Source organism: Symphalangus syndactylus, chromosome 13, assembly GCF_028878055.3.
Source record: "Symphalangus syndactylus isolate Jambi chromosome 13, NHGRI_mSymSyn1-v2.1_pri, whole genome shotgun sequence".
In the NCBI taxonomy this organism is placed as follows: Eukaryota; Metazoa; Chordata; class Mammalia; order Primates; family Hylobatidae; genus Symphalangus; species Symphalangus syndactylus.
The window spans coordinates 22,669,953-22,691,767 of NC_072435.2; the positions used below are offsets into that span (position 1 = coordinate 22,669,953).

Genomic DNA, 21,815 nt, shown 5'->3' on the forward strand with positions numbered 1-21,815 from the left:
TAGTTTTCTTTTGCAGCCCCGAAACAAGGAGACAGAACCTCTAGAACAGGAATTCACTACCTAGGAGAGCACCATGGCCCCATGCAGTAGGTCAAGATGAATAGGGGCACTCTTAGGAGCTCAGGAATGAATTCAAAGTGCCTTGGGGTTCAACCAAGACAGCCCCCATGATCCCTCCTCCTACGAATCACACCCTCGGATGGCTCCCTCTCTCACTGGACCAGGGCTGGACTGTGGCCAATAAAACAAAGCAGACGTGATGGGACGTCACTTTCAAGATTAAGTAATAAAAGACTGTGGCTCTGTTTTGGGCTGTCAGTCGTCTCTCTCTGCCACCGTCTCCCTCTGCCTCTGCCTCTCTCAGCCTCTTGTTCTGGAGGAAGCCAGCTGCAATGTCATGAGCAACTCCCTGGAGAACAACTGAGGCCCCCTGCCCACAGCCACACAAGTAAGCCTGGAAGCAGATTCAACAGCCCTCATCAAACCCCAGCCAGTGGCTCAACTGAGACCTCGGGAGATACCACGAGCTGGAACCTCCCAGTCACATCGCTGTCGTATTTCTGACCCTCAGAAATTGTGAAAAACAATACGCCTTTACATTGCTTTAAGTTACTAAGCATTGAGGTAATTCACTGCATAGCAATAGATGACTAACACACCAGGAAAAATTGCATCTTTCACCCAGAACCTACCACTGGTTGAGAACACGTGTTAGGCACTGTGCTAAGTGCTGTATGTGTGACTTTTTCTCAGTCATCATAAAATCTCCATGGGAGAAGACACCATCCCAATTTTATAGATGAGCGAATCGAGGCTCAGAAAGATTAACTTGTTCACGGCTATATAGCTGGTAAGTCATAACAAACTCAGTTGTTCAGGAAGAAAAGGTGAAGAAATGAAGAAAAGAGAAGACAAAGACAAGAAAGAAGATATCAGATAGGAGAATCCCAGTTAATGGTTCCTTTAGGTAAAAGTGGGAGTTGGGGGTTTGAACAGCTACATTAAGGGAACTATAAATCCCCAGGAAACAAAATCAGAATGGTAGCAACACCTGAAACAATAGCATTCCAGGTCCAGCATCTCACTTTCTATTTTTAGAGACAGGGTCTCACTCTGTTGCCCAGGCTGGAGTGCAGTGGTGTGATCATGGCCCACTGTTGCCTCAACCTCCTGGGCCCAAGTGATCCTCTCACCTCAGCCTCCTGAGTAGCTGGGACTACAGGCATGCACCACCATGCCTAGTTAATTTTTCTATTTTTTAGTAGAAGACAGGGTTTTGCAATGTTGCCCAGGCTGGTCTGAACTCCAGACTCAAGCGATCTGCCTGTCTCAGTCTCCCAAAGTGCTGGGATTACAGGCATGCACCACTACACCCAGTCCAGCATCTCACGTTTTACAAGGAGTGATTGGTTTTGCACAGGAAACCTGGTGGAGACTTACAAAATGACCTCTTCTCTCTTCTTTTGGCTTGAGAAGGCCTCACACAAGGTCAGAATACCATAGACTCCAATCGCATTCTTGCTCATGTCCAGATGTCTCAGATGTTGGTTTTTGCGGAGCACAGAAGCCATGGCCTGGCAGCAGATGGAAGTGAACAGGCAGTTTTCCAGCCTGTGACACAGAAACAGACAGCAGAGAAGTCATCACGACTCATCTGAGAGCTTAGCCGGTGTGACACCTTACAGCCTAGAGATCGCACTGACAGGAATGCGTAATGTTGTTCCAGCTATGGTCTATTCACCTATAGTCAATCAGTTTCTTTGTGTCCTTTCGGTGATTTCAGAGCAGGCTATAGAATTCCTCACTCTAAGAATTTATGAGCCAAGTATATTTTTTGAAAATGGCTTGTACCTACTTATCTTCATTCATTCAAAAGATATTTGATTCCACCTAGTGGACATTTTTGACACAAGAGTGAGCAACACACACCATCCTTGCCTCCCTGTAACTCACAGTTGACTGGGCAGGGTATTGAGGGAGGAGACAGGTAACAAAATACATGTATTCATATAGCATGGTTTTATTGTCCTAATGGGCCAGGTGTTTGGATCTTTTTTAAAAAAATTTTATTTGGAGACTGAGTCTCACTCTGTTGCCCAGGCTGGAGTGCAGTGGTGTGACCCTGACTCACTGTAGCCTCAAATTCCTTGGCTCAAGCAATCCTACTACCTAGTAGCCTCCCTAGCAGCTGGGACTGCAGGCACACGCCACCACACCCAGCTCGAATCCTTCTATGAGTAAGTCACTTTGCCCTCCCACACAGTACTCACTGAAAAGTTGGGGAGGCACATCTACAAATAAGTGACCATGTCTCAAAGAGGTGCCGTGTATCATAAATACGATGCCGGCCCATGAGAGTCCTTGAACAAAGAGTAAAATTCATGGATTATTAATCGGTTAACGGGTTATCATGGGAGTGGGATGGGTGGCTGTATAAGAAGGAAAGAGATCTGAGCCAGTATGCAGCGTGCTCCGTGACTCACTAGTGACCCTGCAGAGAATCCTCACCAGCACTAAGGCTCTCACCAGATGCAGCCCCTCCACCTTGGACTTCTCAGCCTCCACAGTCCTTTTCTTTGTAAGTCATGCAATTTCAGGTATTCTGTTATAAGCAACAGAAAATAGACTAAGACAGATAGGGTCCATGAATTTTACACTGAGCCAAGTTACTGCTCATGGCCGAAACCAGATTACAAATATAATCTCAGTAACTCGCCATTTAATATTAGGTATATCTCCAAATGCTATCCCTCCCCCCTCTAAAACTTAAAGTATAATAATAAAATAAAATAAAATAAAAATAAAAAATAAAAAAAAAGAAAACAGCTAACCCAAAGGGGACAGGTGGATGAAAAGGACCTAAAGCAGATAATTGTCTTGTTAGCCCCACAGGTATACTGGAAACATAAAATTAATTTTGTGATCTGAAAAAAAAATCTCATACAAGCAAAGGCTTAGAAAATACTGCATAAACACTTTCAAGTATAGAAAGTTCTTTTCTACCTGAAAATATATTTCACTCAATCTAAGAGATAAATCAACATTTAAAACCCAAACTAGGTTTGAGGCATCAAAGAATCATGACTGGCAGTGAATTCATACTGAATTTAATTTGAGAAGCAAATCATCAACAAAAAGGAACACCATTATCCAAACTAATCCTGGAAATGAAAGATGTTCTACAATACAATAATTTATTTATTTATTTATTTATTTTTTATTTATATTTTTTTGAGACGGAGTCTCGCTGTGTCCCCCATGCTGGAGTGCAGTGGCGTGATCTCAGCTCACTGCAAGCTCCGCCTCCTGGGTTCACGCCATTCTCCTGCCTCAGTCTCCCGAATAGCTGGGACTACAGGCGCCCGCCACCATGCCCGGCTAATTTTTTGTATTCTTAGTAGAAACAGGGTTTCACCGTGTTAGCCAGGATGGTCTCGATCTCCTGACCTCGTGATCCGCCTGTCTTGGCCTCCCAAAGTGCTGGGATTACAGGCGTGAGCCACCACGCCCGGCCAAGACAATAATTTAAATGAGCTAGATTAAATGCCAAGATTATGCTAATGGAGAGCAAAAAATTTGGATTGAAAAAGGTAAAATTAGATTCATTTTTTGATCATGAGAGAAGAGATGTTTACAAGTCTTTTCCAAACACTTAAGGTAACCAAAGAATTAAGAAGAGAATGAATGCTTTTATATCACTGGCTGGTATACATGTTAGCAAAGAGACCATAAAAAACAGGGAAATATATACATTATATATTTTCATATATAAATATATTAATATAATTAATATATATTTTAATATTATATATAAATATACAATACATATATTTATATAATATAAATTATGTATATATAAATATATAATATATAACATAATATGTAAGTATATAATGTATAATATATTGTATATTTACATATATTTACATATAATATATTCATATTTATTTTATATATTATTTATATATGCTTATATATAAATAATATATACTTATATGTATAATATATAAAATAAGTATCTACATATAAATATCTATAAAATAAGTATATATGTGTCTGTACATATATGTGTACATATATGTAGATATCTTATGTATCTTTATATACATATATATGTATCTTATGTATCTTTATATACATACATGCGTATATATGTATCTTATGTATCTTTATATATGTATATACATATATACGTATCTTATGTATCTTTATATACACATATAGGTATATATGTATATACGTATCTTATGTATCTTTATATACATATATACGTATATATGTATCTTTTTTTTTTTTTTTTGAGACAGAGTCTTGCTCTGTGGCCCAGGCTGGAGTACAGTGGTGTGATCTCTGTTCACTGCAAGCTCCGCCTCCCGGGTTCACACCATTCTCCTGCCTCAGCCTCCCAATTAGCTGGGAGTACAGGTGCCCGCCACCATTCCCGGCTAATTTTTTGTATTTTTAGTAGAGACGTGGTTTCACTGTGTTAGCCAGGATGGTCTCGATTTCCTGATCTCATGATCTGCCCCCCTTGGCCTCCCAAAGTGCTGGGATTATAGGTGTGAGCCACTGCGCCTGGCCACATGTGTCTTTACATACATATATACGTATATATGTATCTTTATATACATATATGTGTATATATATATCTCCTAAGTGTAAAATTCAATTTCAGAAGAACAGTCATCTCAGGTATCAGTCTAAAATTGACAAACTCTTTGTTATCTTTTATTCAACTGGAAGAATATTTTCTAAAACAATTGTTAACACAGATTGCTGCATCCCACCCTCAGAGTTTCTGATTCCCTAGGTCCGAAGTGGGGCCCCAAAATTTGCATGTGTCCTGCCCAGGCGAAACTGCTGCTGATCCACACTTTGAGAACCACGGCTCAGAAGCTTCCCAGCTCTCCAATTCAATGGAGGCAACAACCCAGAAACTTAAAAAGACAGCCCTTTCCTGTTATATGTTCCATCCTGAGAGACGCTTATCTACAATTCTCCTGGTCTCATAGGAGGAGACGAGGGGCCACTTACTCCAGGATCTGTAACGTACAGTCAGGGTTCTTCAGGGCCTCACACAGCAGGATCACCCCATCATCCTTCAGGCTATTAAAACTCAGGTCAAGACTTTTCAGGGTTTTATTTTTACAGAGCGCAGAGATCATATCCTGACAGCAATTAAAGGTCAAGTCACACTTTCTCAACCTGCAAAGAAACACAGGTTAAACAACAACAACAACAACAACAACAAAAACACCCTTACGTTTTACTTCTTTGTTTTTGGTTTCTGTTTTTATTTGTTTGTTTTGTTTGTTTGTTTTTTGTTTGTTTTTTTGCATAACAGTATAACCAAGATGCAATTAATATACCACACAATTCGCCCATTTAAAGTGTACCAAATATTGGTTTTCAGTCTGTTTATAAAGTTGTACGATTATCACCACAATTTTAGAATATTTTTGTAAATTCGATATAGAATATATTCGTCACCCTCAAGGAAAACCCTGGACACTTTAGAAGCCACTTCTCACTTCCTCCCCCAACCCACCCCAACCCTAACACTACGAATTTGCTTTCTTTTTCTGGATTTGCCTATTTTTGGCATGTCATTTAAATGGAATCATACAATATGTGACCTTTTGCGTTTAGCTTCTTTTCATCTACCATAATATTTTGAAGATTCGTCCATGCTGTAGCATGAATCAGTATTTCATTTAACAAATAACATTCCATCACGTGAATACACCATACTTTCTTTATGCCTTCATCAGGGCACAGACGCAGGTTGTTTCCAGGTCTTGGGTATTATGAGTATTATGAATAATGCTGCTGTGAACTGTGTGCAGGTTTTCATGTGGAGGTGGGTTTTTATTTCTTTTGTGGATACACCTACAAGCGGGACTGATGGCTCACAGATTAAGTCTGTGCTTCACCTTTTGAAGAACTGCCACAGCTGCTTTCCAAAGCAGTGGCACCGTTCCCTGCTTCTTTTTGGGGAGCTAAAAGTATCAGTGTTTCAGGGGGTATTTTGCACCACCTCACGCCTTTCACAAACATTTGCTGAGATTTACTATGCTTGGGGCATTGAATTAGGGGATGGGAATTCACGCAGACAGGGCCCCTGCCTTTTAGCAGCTGATATTCTCGCGTGAGACAAGAAATAAAGAGGGGATTCGATGGTTATGGTTCAGTGATGTCCTAGGAAACCAGCTCCCTAGAGCAAACAAACAAAAGCCCTCATGTGTAGTGATTGCCGGTTTCCATGGTGCAAACACTTCTGCCACGGCTGATTTCAAGCTGTGGAAATCAACTACCTCGTGACAGAGCAGGATCACCATCATCTTGGACAGACACCGCCACTTTTAGTTCCAGCTCCCTTTCTAGCCTCATGCATTTCAAGGAAATCACTTCTCTCCTAATTACAAGCAGCCAGAAAGAGCAGACAGTAAAACACAGATAAGACAGCTCTGGCACAGAGGGAGGTGGAGGGAAAGTCTCTTGGGTAACTGCCAAACTTTCCCCTCATGCCATGAACCCCAGTAAAACAGTGGGCCTTAATAGCACATTCCTTTCCCTTCAGGTGCACTAAGATAGGGAAGCTAAAAGCAGACTCAGGGGATATGCCTGCAGCTGCAGAAAGATGTATGGGAACAGACACACAACTCTCCCTCCCAGATAAGCACAACCAAGCGTCACAGAAGCAGTCCAAGTCTCTGATAAACATTCCCACCCTGAATCCTTAAAAACTCTTAGTCTATAAGAGAGTGTAGCTCTGACCTAACTCGGCCAGAAGCCCCTCTCAGGTTTATTTTCTCTAAAATAAACCTGTCCTTAACTGTCAAGCCACTTTTTGTGTTTCTTTCCTCTTTCTTTAATTCTTATACCTCGAGGTAATCATTCTTACAGTGATGAACAGATAGATGTCAATATTCCTTATATTTAAAATACCCTGCAATCCCTCTGAGTTCACTCCTGGGTGTCTTGGTACACAGTTTGAGAACCCTGCCTCTAGATCATTTGCCTCTGAATCAGAAATAATAACCCTCCTCTTTATTGTGCTTTTCCCCTCAGCGCCAGCACTATGCCTAACACATAGTAGGCATTTAATAAATGTGTGACATGAATGAATATATAACAGTTTCTCTTCATCACCCTGTTCTGCTCCAGGGAGTTCCAAGAAGAAAGCATTCCGGGACTTACACCAGCCTCTGCAGAGGACATCTCAGGTGTGGCAGGGCATTCCAAATATGCTTGGCCCCTTCATCTTTCAAGGCGTTTTCCGCCAAGCTCAGGTGGGTCAGCATCTTACTCTGCCTGAGACAGGAGGCAAGGCTTTCACAAGTAAGCTGTGTAAGGTTGCAGTTCTCTATCCTATGGGAGAGAAGCACACAGATGACTGAATGGAGAGGGGTCTTTGTCTCACACAGAAGGGTGATCCTCTCAGTCAGGGCTCTCCCTCTGGAGGCAGAAGCATCCTCACACCTCTGTCATCACCACTCAGGACTTCCAAGCTTTCAAGGAAAGGACAGCAGCTTCGATGTGGGAATGGTGGGATGAAGGCATTGTGGATCAATAAAATTGATAGACTAAAAAGCTTCTGCACAGCAAAAGAAATAATCAACAGAGTTAACAGACAGCCTACAGAGTGGGAGAAAATCTTCACAATCTGTACATCTGGCAAAGGACAAATATTCAGAATCTACAAAGAACAATTCAGCAAGATAAAAAAAACAATCCCATCAAAAAGTGGGCTCAGGACATGAATAGACAATTCCTAAAAGAAGATACACAAATGGCCAAAAAGCAAATGGAAAAATGCTTGACATGACTAAGTATCAGGGAACTGCAAATCAAAACCTCAATGCGATACCACCTCACTCCTGCAAGAATAGCTATAATCAAACAATAAAAAAAGGTGTTGGTGAAAAGAGAACACTTTTACACTGTTGATGGGAATGTAAACTAGTACAGCCATTATGGAAAACAGCGTGGAGATTCCTTAAAGAACTAAAAGTAGAACTACCATTTGATGCAGCAATCCCACTACTGGGTATCCACCCAGAGGAAAAGAAGTCATTATATGAAAAAGATACTTGCACATACATGTTTATAGCAGCACAATTTGCAATTGTGAAAATATGGAACCAGCCCAGATGCCCATAAATCTATGAGTGGATAAAGAAAATGTCACACATACACACACACACACACACACACACACACACACACACACACACACACCATGGAATACTACTCAGCCATAAAAAAGGAACAAAATAATGGCATTTGCAGTAACCCAGGTAGAATTGGAGACTGTTTTTCTAAGTGAAGTAACTCAGGAATGGAAACCAAACATCGTATGTTCTCACTCATATGTGGGAGCTAAGCTATAAGGACACAAAGGCATAAGAATGACATACTGGACTTTGGGAATTTGGGGAAAGGGTGGGGGGTGGCAAGGGATAAAAGACTACACATTGGATACAGTGTACACTGCTCGGGTGTCAGGCATGCAAAAATCCCAGAAATCACCACGATAAAGCTTATTTATGTAACCAGACACCACCTGTTCCCGCAAAACTTATTGAAATAAAAATTAAAACCTGAAACAAAAAGACTAGGTGCAGTGGCTCACATCTGTAATCCCAGCACTTTGGGAGGTCAAGGCAGGTGGATCACCTGAGGTCAGGAGTTCAAGGCCAGCCTGGCCAACGTGGCAAAAGCCCATGTCTACTAAAAATACAAAAATTAGCCGGGCGTGGTGGTGGGTACCTGTAATCCCAGCTACTCAGGAGGCTCAGGCAGGAGAATCACTTGAAGCCAGGAGGCAGAGCTTGCAGTGAGCCGAGATAACGCCACTGCACTCCAGCCTGGGCAACAGAGCAAGATTCTGTCTCAAAAGAAAAAAAATTAAAACATAGAAAATAAATATATGGGAGTAAGAGGGAAGAGAAAGAGACCATCAAAGAATAAATAGCAGACAAGGAGATGGCCGAGGAAGAGACATAATTTCCGAAGTTATAAAAAAGGAAAGACCCATTAAATACATGGGAAGACATGCAAATTAGGTAAACTAAGATGAACAGTCAGATGATAAAAAAATCGTCACTAGTAATCAAGGAAATGCAAATTAAAACCGTAAGGTACCATTTCCTGCCCAACAGATTGGCAACAACATTAACAACAATACTGATAATAATAAGACTTGGGTAAGAATCTGGAGTTAGGGGCACTTTCATACCCATTGCTCTGGCTAATTGGTACACTCTGGAAACAAACCCACTAAAACCGAAGATGAATACTCACCACGGCCTCGCAATTCTTTTCTTAGAATGTTCATCACAGTGTGTGTGCATGTGCATGTGTGTGTGTCTGTGTGTAGCCAACAATTGGAAGCAGCCCAAACCTCAACTGTGAGTAGAATGAATAACAAAATTCTTGGATCTTCGTATCAATATCATTCTGTAGTGAAGAGGAATTAACTATAGAAGCAACTAAACAGATGAACACTAAGATATAGATCAGGAAAAAAACACATCGCAGGTGATACTTTTATGTAAAATCCTTTTTTTTTTTGAGACGAGTCTCACTCTGTCTTTCAGGCTGGAATGCAGTGGTGCGATCTCGGCTCACTGCAACATCTGCCTCCTGGGTTCGACGGAATCTCCTACCTCAGCCTCCCGAGTAGCTGGGATTATAGGTGCGCTCCACCACGCCTGGCTAATTTTTGTATTTTTAGTAGAGATGGGGTTTCACCATGTTGGCCAGGCTGGTCTCAAACTCCTGACCTCAGGTGATCCACCCACCTCGGCCTCCCAAAGTGCTGGGATTATAGGCATGAGCCACCGTGCCCGGCCCTTTTGTGTAAAATTCAAAGCAACGCAAAACAATGTGATGCCTGTTTAAGGAGACACGGGTAGTAATATTAATACTATACATAAATTAAGGAGCCTGATCAACCTGATTCAATATGTCATCACAGTGGGGTCGGGGTCAGGGTCAATAAAAGCAGTGAGGACAGGGGAAAACAGAACTGATGAGTTCTATTTCATAAACGGGATGATGGATACATAGGACTCATTATGCTTGATACAGAATATTAGGTATAAATCCATACTTTCATGTAGGTATGTTATTTCTCTTTCATTCTTGGCTGGACCCTTATTGACGTATCTATATAATTACATCGATCACAAGACTTAGGTTTGCTCCTTTACATGCACCTTCCCCGTGACTGCTTTTCTCACAGAAGCACTAAATCTACCGAACAATCACCACAACCACAACCACAACCACAGCCACTAGAAAGGAGACTTACGACAGCCTCTCCAGCTGGGCCACGGACAGGTAATATGCCCCACAGTCCTCCAGGGAGTTTTTTCTTAGTATGAGAGTCTTTAGATGTCTGTTACCTTGAAGATTATTGCCAAGATCGGTCCAAATTCTAGGGGTGGCCAAGCAGTTTTCCAACCTGTAGAAGCCAGACACAAATGCTGAGCCATGGCTCTGGGGAAAATGGTACGTGTAGAGCCTCCTGGATCCCACTGTCTCACATCTCAGTCTTCACAGCAGAGACTCAGGGGATTATTTCCAACTTTCTGGCCAGCACACCTGCACCAAGCTCAGGAACTTCCTACTAAGTCATCAGCAGAAAACAGCACACTCTTGGGGCTGTCATCAACTGGAATACAATAACGACTGAGCTCTAACTATCTCCATTCAGCTCCTTGAAATGCAAATTTCAAAAAAAGTTAGCTGGAAAAAGATAATTGTGTATATTTATGGGGTCCAATGTAATATTTTCATTTATGTATACATTGTAGAAAGAGTCAATCAAGCTAATTAACATATCCATCATCTCACCAACTTAATGTTTTTTGTAGTGAGAATGTTAAAAATCTACTCCTTTAGCAACTTTGAAATAATAGGTGATTATTAGTTACAGTCACCCTGCCGTGCAACAGACCTCAATGCGTATTTCTCCTGTCTAACTCACACCTTGTGCATTTATTTGCCCATCATCATCAAGGTGAAGAACTGAGATGCAGTGACATTAGAGAATTTTTCCTGAGTCTCACGGCTACTGTCTTCTCAGGCTGGATTTCAGCCTCAAGGTGGGCTGTTTACATAAAGACATCCAGTGAAGCACTGTGCTTACCACCTCCAGGTTCCAGCCACCTGAGCTTTCTGTTCTGTGCAAGAAAGATAACGAAATGCAGAGATTATCCAAGCTACATTCAGCTCTGTTGGATGTAAAGGAGCAACGCTGGCAGATGAAAACAAAACAAGAGGTCATACAAATTCTGTTGAGAGAAGGTTTGCACATGGAAAGGCTGGAAAGTGGGGTCTGAACTAAAGGTGGAACTACCATTCGATCCAGCAATCCCACTACTGGGCATCTATACAATGGAAAAGAAGTCTTTATATGAAAAATGCACTTTCACATGCATGTTTATAGCAGCATAATTCACAATTGCAAAGATACGGAACCCACTGAGGTACCCATTGACCAAAGAGTGGATAAGGAAAATGTGGTATAGACACACCATGGAATACTACTCAGCCATGAAAAAGGAATGAAATGATGTCTTTTGCAGCAACTTGGATGGAGCTGGAGGCCATTATTCTAAGTAACTCAGGGATGGGAAAACCAAATGTCGTATGTTCTCATTTACAGGTGGGAGCTAAGCTATGATGATGCAAACGCATAAGAATGATGTAATAGACTCTGGGGACTTGTGGTTGGGGTGAAGGTTGGAAGGAGGTGAGGGATAAAAGACTACACATGCGGTACAGTGTACACTGCTCGGGTGACAAGTGCACTAAAGTCTTAGAAATCACCACTAAAGAACTTATCCATGAAACCAAAAATCACCTGTACCCTAAAACCTATGAATATAAACAAACAAACCAAAAAAGTCGAGTCTGAGTAGGTGCGTGGCAGTAAATGTCTAACCACTGCCGTTCTGGAGAAGGGAGTCCTGGTGCGCAGTGTTTGCCAGTGCCTGTTGTGTAAATGCCTCTGCCATGGCTGATTTTCAGCTCAGAGTGGGAGGTCACTGAGCGAGGAGCTGGGAGGAGGTGCAGAGCAGTACACCATGACCTCATGTTTCCACCAAATGGGTACAGTAGACAGTGGCAGCCCCAGGGCAGTGGTCAGGAGCTGGCAAGCAGTGGCTCGTGGGCCTCCTCTGGAGCGCCACTTGGTTTTCTACAGCATATCAACTAAGAATGTTTTCAAATAAAACATTATTTTATTTTATTTATTTATTTTTTGAGACAGAGTCCTGCTCTTGTTGCCCAGGCTGGAGTGCAATGGCATGATCTTGCCTCACTGCAACCTCCACTTCCCGGATTCAAGTGATTCTTCTGCCTCAGCCTCCTGAGTAGCTGGAATTACAGGCGTGTGCCACCACGACTGGCTAATTTTGTATTTTTAGTAGAGACAGCGTCTCACCATGTTGGCCAGGCTGGTCTCAAACTCTTGACCTCAGGTGATCCACCCACCTCGACCTCCCAAAGTGCTGGGATTATAGGCGTGAGCCACCATGCCTGGCCTATTTTATTTTTTTTGAGATGGAGTTTTTGCTCTGTCGCCCAGGCTGGAGTGCAATGGTGTGATCTCGGCTCACTGCAACCTCCGCCTCCCAGGTTCAAGCAATTCTCCTGCCTCGGCCTCCTGAGTAGCTGAGATTACAGGCACGCACCACCACACCCCGCTAATTTTTGTATTTTTAGTAGAGAGGGGGTTTTGCCATATTGGCCAGGCTGGTCTCGAACTCTCAACTTCAGGTGATCCACCTGCCTCAGCCTCCCAAAGGGCTGGTATTACAGGCATGAGCCACCATGTCCAGCCCCCACAAAAATTTTTAAATGGTTAAAAAAATTATTAAAAGAATATTTTGTGACATATGAAAATTATATTAAATTCATGTTTCAGGGTTCATAAAGTTTTATTGGAACACAGCTGTATCCATTTGTTTACCTATGAACTCTGGCAGCCTTGGCACTGCAGTGGCAGAGTGGAGTCACCATGATAGACGGCATGGCCCCAGAGGCCAGAAGTGTTTCTTATCTGGCCGGTCATAGAAAAAGTTTGCGGAACGCTGGCAGTGACAATAATGAACCATAAAATGATTAGGAAACAATGCATTTTGATAATCTATGACTTTTGTTGTTTAATATATTTGTAAGCCTATGATTTAATTTTTAAAAACGTTGTTTAACAACTGGCTCACGAAATTCCTGAATGATGAAAAATCAGCTCTTGCAGGCTGCCATGTGATCTAGCCATCCACTACTGGTATTACCCCAAATAAAGGAAATCGGTCCATCAAAGAGATGTCTGCACTACCATGATCGTTGTAGCTCTGCTCTCGATAGCTAAGATTCAGAAACAACCGTCCATCAACAGACAAATGGATAAAGAAAATGTGGTGCATATACGCAATGGAGTACTATTCAGCCATGAAAAAGAATGAGATTCAGTCATCTGCAACGACATGGATGGAACTGGAGACCATTCTGTTAAGTGAAATAAGCCAGGCCCAGAAAGACAAACTGCATGTTCTCACTTATTGGTGGCATCTAAAAACCAAAACAATTGAACTCATGGACACAGAGTAGGAGGGTGGTTGCCAGGGGCTGGGAAGGGTAGTGGGAGGGTGGAGAGCAGGGGAAGGTCAGGACAGTTAAAACCATTTATGCCTAGGATTCCATTATTGGAACGCTAAGCACGTGGGAGTTATTTATATCTCACTGCTCAGGGTCATCCCCAAAGTCTGACTGAAAAAATTCAAAAAATTGCAGCCTCAGGCATAAACGGGTTAACAGGTTGAAAAAGAATAAGACCTAGTATTTGCTGGCACAACAGAGGAACTGTAGTTAATAATAAATTGTACATTCCAAAATAACTAAAAGTATAAATCGTTTGTAATACAAAGGATAAATGTTTGAAGGGCTACATCTCCCATTCTCCAAGATGTGATTATTTTACATTGCATGCCTGAACCAAAACACCTTATATACCCCATAAATATATACACCTACTATGTACTCACAAAAATTAAAATAAAAAGTTAGAAAATATCCAGCTTTTGCAATCCAGTAGGAGCTGGGGCTCAGGTTTCCTGGTATCAGACGGATCTAGAGCATAGTCAAATTGTACTTTTTATTTTTATTGTTTTAGTTGAACAAAGCCAACAGTAGATCAAAGGAAAGGACGGAGGGAAGCTGAGCCTCTCATCACCGCCCTTGAAAAGACCATCCGGGTACCCCGGGGTTCCTGCTCTTACCCCCGTCTCAAATCTCACCTGAGACACTGCAGATGGCACCGGGGGGATCTCAGCGCCCTGCATAGAAGCTTCACGGCCTTGGACTCCACTTCCACATGTTGTATTTCCAAGTATCTCAGATGCTGGTTCCCCGTCAGAACACCGATTAAGTCCTGGTTCAACATGGTGCTATTCACACGCCTTAAGCTGGAGAGGGAAGAGCGTCTCCTTGGAATAGGGTCCCGTCCACAGTCGTAGAATTCTGTGGCCTCACAAACGAGGCTACAGCTGCGCGAGGGACAGGTGCAGTCCCACCCTCAGGGGGTTTACAACTGAATTCAGGACGCAGACATTAAAGAGTGACACAAACCTGTGATTATTCAGGTCCTATCCCGGGAAAACTGTAAGTCAAAATGAATGGCTACATTTTCTTTATCCGGTCTATCACTGATGGGCATTTGGGTTGGAACCATCATTCTTAGCAAACTAACACAAGAACAGAAAACCAAACGCCGCATGTTCTCACTCATAAGTGGGAGTTCAACAATGAGAACACATGGACACAGGGAGGGGAACATCACATACTGAGGCCTCTCGGGGGGTGGGGGGCTAGGGGAGGGATAGCATTAGGAGAAATACCTAACGTAGATGATGAGTTGATGGGTGCAGCAAACCACCATGGCACGTGTATACCTGTGTAATAAACCTGCACGTTCTGCACATGTACCCCAGAACTTAAAGTATAATAAAAAAATTTTAAAAACTTCCAATGACTCACAGGATCGGAATTCGATTGGGCTGAGGTCTGTGAAGGCTTTCCTAAAGCAAAGGGAACGTCATCCAATTCCTGAAGGATTCGGAGGACTGGTTTTCCCACACTCTCCTAAAATCATGCTTTTGGTTTTAAAATTTTTATTTATATTTCTTTATTTTAATAACAAAGTTCAGCTTTTTTTTTTTTTTTTTTTATTGTGAGATGGAGTCTCACTCTGTTGCCCAGGCTGGAGTGCAGTGGTGCGATCTCAGCTCACTGCAACCTCTCCTTCCCAAGTGATTCTCCTGCCTCAGCCTCCCAAGTAGCTGGGACTACAGGCACCCGCTACCACGCCTGGCTAATTTTTGTATTTTTAGTAGAGACAGGGTTTTATTATGTAGGCCAGGCTGGTCTTGAACTCCTGGCCTCAAGTCATCTGCCTGCCTTGGCCTCCCAAAGTGCTGGGATTACAGGCATGAGCCACCGTGCCTGGCCTACAAAGCTCAACTTTCTGATCTACTTTCTTTTTTGAAAAATTTTTGTAGATACGGGGTCTCACTATGTTGTCCAGGCTGCTCTTCCACTCCTGGCCTCAAGTGGTCCTACTGGCTCAGCCTCCCAAAGTGTTGGGACTACAGTCATGAGCCACCACTCCTGGCCATCATGCTCCTTTTCTAAAACCAGGGACACAGATTTGCCCTGCACCTCTAAAGCTTATGTTTGCTGCTGCATCTCTTTCTTTCTAATTAGTTGTTTAAAAACAGTTTTCTTGAGGTATAATTGATTTGATATTAAAAACCTGCATATATTTAACATATACAATTTGATGACTTTGGACTATGCATATATTCGTGACGCCATCACCACAGTGGAGGTGGCTAACTAGTTCTTTTTTTTTTTTTGAGACAGAGTCTTGCTTTGCTACCCAGGCTGGAGTGCAGTGGCACAATCTTGGCTCACTGCAACCTCCACCTCCCAGGTTCAAGCAATTCTCCTGCCTCAGCCTCCCAAGTAGCTGGGATTACAGATGCGCCACCACACCCAGCTAATTTTTATATTTTTAGTAGAGACGGGGTTTTACTGTGCTGCCCAGGCTGGTCACGAACTCCTGAGCTCAGGCAATCTGCCCACCTTGGCTTCCCAAAGTGCTGGGATTACAGGTGTGAGCCACCGCACCCGACCGGCTATTTCTTCTACATTCAGTGAGTCCATAAGGAGGGACCCCTTCTGTGCAACATGGAATTCAGAACTGAGTTCTCAGCTCAGCTCAGTATCCCTAGTCGCATCATCTTTCACAAGTCACGTAACCTCTCTAAAGTTCAGTTTCAGGTCTACAGGGGAGAGCAAATGACATTTTCTCCTTAGAATGGCTGTGAGAATTAATCCCATGAAATTCTCAGCCCATTACTTGTCACATAGTAGGCACTCAGTAAGCAGGAGTGAATGATAACTATTATAATAATAGGAGAGTAAATATATCTGATAATGGCCAGGGCCCATATGATGCCTGGTGGCTTATTTCAAGGAAGGGGCCAGTGGTTCACACGGTGAATTATCGGGTTTTTGGATCTTAAAAACTCTGGAGAGATGGCGCGTGGAGTGGTGGCTAAGAGAACTGATTCTAGAGCCAGATTTTACCGCTTAGTAACGATGTAACCTCATGCCTCAGTTTCTTCATCTGTGAAATAGGGACACCTACTGCTTGGGATGACTTTTAAGAGCATTCATGTGCAAAGAACCTAAGATAGCCTAGCAGATGGTGGGCAATGCATACACGCTCACTCTTACATTATAAAAAATAGTGGCTGCGTGCAGTGGCTCACACCTATAATCCCAGCACTTTGGGAGGCTGAGACAGGTGGATCACTTAAGATCAGCAGTTCGAAACCAGCCTGGGCAACCTAGGGAGACCTTGTCTCTACAAAAAATTAAAAAAAAAATTAGCCGGGCAATGGTGGGATATCCCTGTGGCCCCAGCTACTCGAGAGGCTGAGGTCAGGAGGTCAAGGTTGCAGTGAGCCATGATCACGCCACTGTACTCCAGCCTGGGCAAGGGAGCAAGACCCTACTTGGAAAAAAATGAAGTAGTGTTTCTCCTCCTCCATGTAAATCTCATCCTTCCCAACCCAGTTCAAATGTGCCCTCTTTGGTGAGGCTTATCCCACGCAGGCACCTGCTAACAGTGGTGTGTTAGAGAAGCACAGAGTGTTGGTGAAGATGAGCTTCAGGCTGTCTGTGGTGCAGTGATTTACCTAAGGCTTGTCAGCCGCAGGATCTTAGATAAATCACTTAACCTCTCCAGCTCTCACTTTGCTAAAAAATGGGAGCTGGGCATGGTGGCTCACATCTGTAATCCCAGCACCTTGGGAGGCCGAGGAGGGCAGACCACTTGAGGTCAGGAGTTCAAGACCAGCCTGACCAATATGGTGAAACCCCATCTCTACTAAAAATACAAAAATTAGCCGGGCATGGTGGTGCATTCCTGTAGTCCCAGCTGCTCGGGAGGCTGAGGCAGGAGAATTGCTTGAATCCTGGAGGGGGAGATCGCAGTGAGCAGAGATCCAGCCACTGCACTCCAGCCTGGACAACAGAATGAGACTCCGTTTAAAAAAAAAGCGGGGGATAATAGTACATATTAATACTTCAGAGGAATGCAGCAGTGAGCCATACTCAGTGCTCAGGTCACACGTGGCTTCTGTAAGGCGGTGTCCCTCCAGAGAGTAACCACCACACCCTGGGTTACACAGTGCTGATTCTGCTTTGGGTACGGTCCTGCAGGCTTCACGTGCGGGACTGCATTTCATCTCTCCGTGGTGATGATCATTTAATTTTATTTATTGTTTGTTTTGAGAGAGGGCCTCGCTCTGTCGCCCAGGCTGGAGTGCAGTGGCCAGATCATGGCTCACCATCACTGCAACCTCTGCCTCCTGGGCTCGGGTGATCCTCCCACCTCAGCCTCCCAAGTAGCTGGGACTAGTCTCGAATACCTGAGCTGAAGTGAACAGACGTGAGCCACAGCACCGGGCTGATCATTTTATGGATGGGCGCATTGAAGTGCACCAGGGAGATGTCAGGAATTCCATGAGCCACTGTGTACACCGTTCACTTAAGGACAGAGCTGTTAAGTTGGTGGAAGTGAAACTAGTGGCAAAAACTGCAATGGCATTTGCACCAAGCTAATAGTAACTAGAGACAGGTCGAGCCATCAGCCTGGCTCCCGTGTGGGGTTTCCCTCACCACGCACCCCAAGACTCGTTCCCCCTGTGCCTCCGTCCAAGGCTGGACATGGGTGCCTTCCGGAAGTCTAGTGTGAGTGGAGAGGGAATGAAGAAAGTAGATGGGAAACAGACCATCTCCATAAAGTTCCTTCCGGTGGGATTTGTGTTATACTCACAGTAGCTTTTGCAGTTTGCACTGAGGGTGCCTCAGTGCGGCAGCAAGAGCCTTCATAAAAGGAGTCCCCAAAACACTGTTGGTCATAGTCAGGACTTCCAGCTTATCATTCGTTGCAAACACAGAGCATAAGTCTTGCCACCAGCGATGGAGCCCATTGCTCTCTGGCGCTCTACATGGAAGGGAGAAGAGAGAAAACACCTCTTCGTTAAACTGGAGAAAATCTACTAGGAAACCCCAGGGCTGGTGCTCCCTACCCTGGTTAGGGCCATAGGCCCCTAGTGACTCTAAGACATCCTCATTGAAATAAAGCACTCAGAAAAACCATCACGAGGTTTCTCATTTCATTCCAGGAAGACTCGTGGTCGCAAATAAGAGCCTTGTATTTTCCCATGACTTGGAAAAAAGGAAGTTGCTTTTATTTTTTATTTATTTATATTAGAGACAAGGTATCACTCTGCCACCCAGGCTGGAGTATAGTGGTCTGAACACAGCTAGCTGCAGCCTCTAACTCCCGGGCTCAGGCGATCCACTTCAGCTTCCTGAGGAGCTGGGGTTACAGGCACATGCCACCACACCTGACTCATTTTTGTATTTTTTGCAGAAACAGGGATTCTCCATATTACCCAGGCTGGTCTCGAATTCCTGGGCTTAAGCGATCCTCCTGCCTTGGCCTCCCAAAATGCTAGGGTTACAGACGTGAATCACCGTGTCTAGCCAGGAATTGCTTTTTTAATTACATGAGACTTATGTGGAGGGCAGAGATTGAATTATATTCTGTATCTACATTCTTACCCTGTGTATATATAATTCTTATTTTTTAAAAAATGGGATCAGAATAAAGGAAAAATTAATCTTTTTGATACAGTGAGTACAAGAAAGAAAAATCCAGAGCTAGATTGGCATGTAGTTTGGCAGTAGAAGGACCTGCTGACTATCTCTTTCATTCTTCCCCATACAATCCTTTCAGGTTGGCTGACCGAGATACACATGTGAAGATTGTTGTTGGTTGCATTAAAGAAATAGTTGAAAGTGGCCAGGCATGGTGGCTCACGTTGTAATCCCAGCACTCTGGGAGGCCAAGGCAGGTGGATCACCAGGCCAGGAGTTCGAGACCAGCCTGGCCAACATAGTGAAACCCCATCTCTACTAAAAATACAAAAAAATTATACAGGTGTGGTGGTGGGCACCTGTAATCCCAGCTACTTGGGAGGCTGAGGCAAAGAGAATCGCTTGAACCTGGGAGGCGGAGGTTGCAGTGAGCCAAGATTGTGCCACTGCACTCCAGCCTGGGTGACAGTGCGAGACTCTGTCTCAAAAAAAAAAAAAAAAAAGAAATAGTTGAAAGCAACCCAAAAGTATGTCAAGGGGGAAATAGTTTAATCATCTCTAGCACACCTATTTTTCAAAGAATACTTCATTGAAAATGGCATGTATGGACATTGCCAAGACACATGAGATGAAAAAGCAATTTTTAGAGTATTTACACTAGCGTGTAATTTTTGCATAAAATTTAAGTCCCATGAAATAGATTCATCCATTTTCACATCTGTCAAATACATAGAAATGCAAATAAGTAGGAATGATATCAACTCCCTGCAGGAACCCATATAAAAGTGATCAATGGACTAAACAACATGAAAGAAATATGTCGTGTCTTAAGATTTCCACGGATGTCAAGTCTTTACGCAGCATCACAGAAAGACATTGTGATTCATTGTGGTTAGATTCTTGAGGTCTTAGTCGGGTGACCAACAGTTATCACCAAGTTGAACATCAAGCTCTGGTGTTTCTTCCCCTCCCTAATAAAAGGTCCTCAGGGACTAGAGGGCCCCTTGAATGTGATTTTGTGGAGTGTGTTGGAATTGCCCACATAAGTTGGGAATAGACATGAAAAAAACACGGTCTGATGTAGCCATTCAATACCTGAGTGAACAGAACTCATTCTACCTGTGGCAGGCCAGGTCTCGCTAGCAGCTGAGCGGGCAGGGCCTCCGTCACAACTGTTTCAGCACTGACTGAGTGAGTAAGTTAAATATTAAAAGCTGACAGAGCCAGTGCCCTCACACAAAGGCTGGAATATAACAAAAGCCCATCAAGAGTTTTGCCCAGGCCTTTCCTGGGCCTTGAGGTATGACAAGATAATGAAGGAATTCTCAACAGGACCTATTCAGGATTAAACAAGTTTTTATCGGGGGTCTGAAGAAACTCCCCAGACCTCCACAAACAAGTTTTATTGGGGTCTGAAGGAACTCCCCAAGCCTCCATGATTTAGCAGGAGACAAGATAAGGGTCATCACCCCAGCACCTGGACCCATCTATGGAAGTAAATTTACTAAGGCTCTGGAGGAAGGTCTTCAGGACTCAGACCTTAGTTATAGATTAAAAGAAGTTAATCACTTATGTCTTTAGAGGAATGCACACTTACACGTACACATATAGCTTAGAAGGCATATAAGCTCTGGAAACTTTGTAATTTTTAGTTGGTCTGGCGATATTTCTTGGCCTTCTCCCTGTGCACCCAGTTATAGAAATAAACTCTCTTCTTTCCCAGTTCATCTGCGTCTCGTTATTGGGCTGTGAGAATAAGCAGCCTGACCCTCAGTTTGGTTCAGGGACATACCCAAGAAATATGAAGTGATATCCATGCTGATAAAGTTAGAGATGTGATGTGCGCATATCTCATGATGCAGCAGTTCCTTTAAAAACAAAATACGCCCTGGCGGGGTACGGTGGCTCACGCCTATAATCCCAGCACTTTGGGAGGCCGAGCAGGGCGGATCACGAGGTCAGGAGATCGAGACCACTCTAACAGGGTGAAACCCCATCTCTACTAAAAAATACAAAAAATTAGCCGGGCGTGGTGACGGGCACCTGTAGTCCCAGCTACTCAGGAGGTTGAGGCAGGAGAATGGTGTGAACCTGGGAGGCGGAGCTTGCAGTGAGCCGAGATTGCACCAATGCACTCCAGCCTGGGCGACAGAGCAAGACTGTCTCAAAACAAACAAACAAACAAACAAACATATATACAAAAAACAAAAAATACACCCTGGCTGGGTGCGGTGGCTCACACCTATAATCCCAGCACTTTGGGAGGCCGAGGCAGGCAGATCACGAGGTCAGGAGATAGAGACCATCCTGGCTAACATAGTGAAACCCCATCTCCATTAAAAATACAAAAAATTAGCTGGGCGTGTTGGCGGGCACCTGTAGTCCCAGCTACTCGGGAGGCTGAGGCAGGAGAATGGTGTGAACCTGGGAGGTGGAGGTTGCAGTGAGCCGAGACCTCACCACTGCACTCCAGCCTGGGTGATAGAGCGAGACTCCATCTCAAAACAAACAAACAAACAAACAAAAAACAAAAAATAGGCCCTGGCTGGATGCAGTGGTTCACG

The 21,815-nt window shown here is 43.6% G+C and overlaps 1 protein-coding gene across 2 annotated transcripts in view; it reads right to left on the reverse strand.

Annotated features, from left to right (window-relative positions):
• Positions 1-21,815, reverse strand: part of NLRP8 (NLR family pyrin domain containing 8) — a 39,028-nt gene that overhangs the window by 7,586 nt on the left and 9,627 nt on the right. Inside the window, exons 4-9 of one of the 2 annotated variants that reach the window (XM_055236779.1) lie at positions 18,422-18,592; positions 14,313-14,480; positions 10,319-10,471; positions 7,201-7,314; positions 5,035-5,205; positions 1,441-1,611 (exon numbers count right to left, since the gene is read on the reverse strand). In XM_055236779.1, coding sequence (XP_055092754.1) covers positions 1,441-1,611; positions 5,035-5,205; positions 7,201-7,314; positions 10,319-10,471; positions 14,313-14,480; positions 18,422-18,592 — 948 coding nt within the window. Of the gene's footprint in view, positions 1-1,440; positions 1,612-5,034; positions 5,206-7,200; positions 7,372-10,318; positions 10,472-14,312; positions 14,481-18,421; positions 18,593-21,815 lie in introns of both variants that reach the window. The other variant, XM_055236778.1, reaches the window with a different exon arrangement.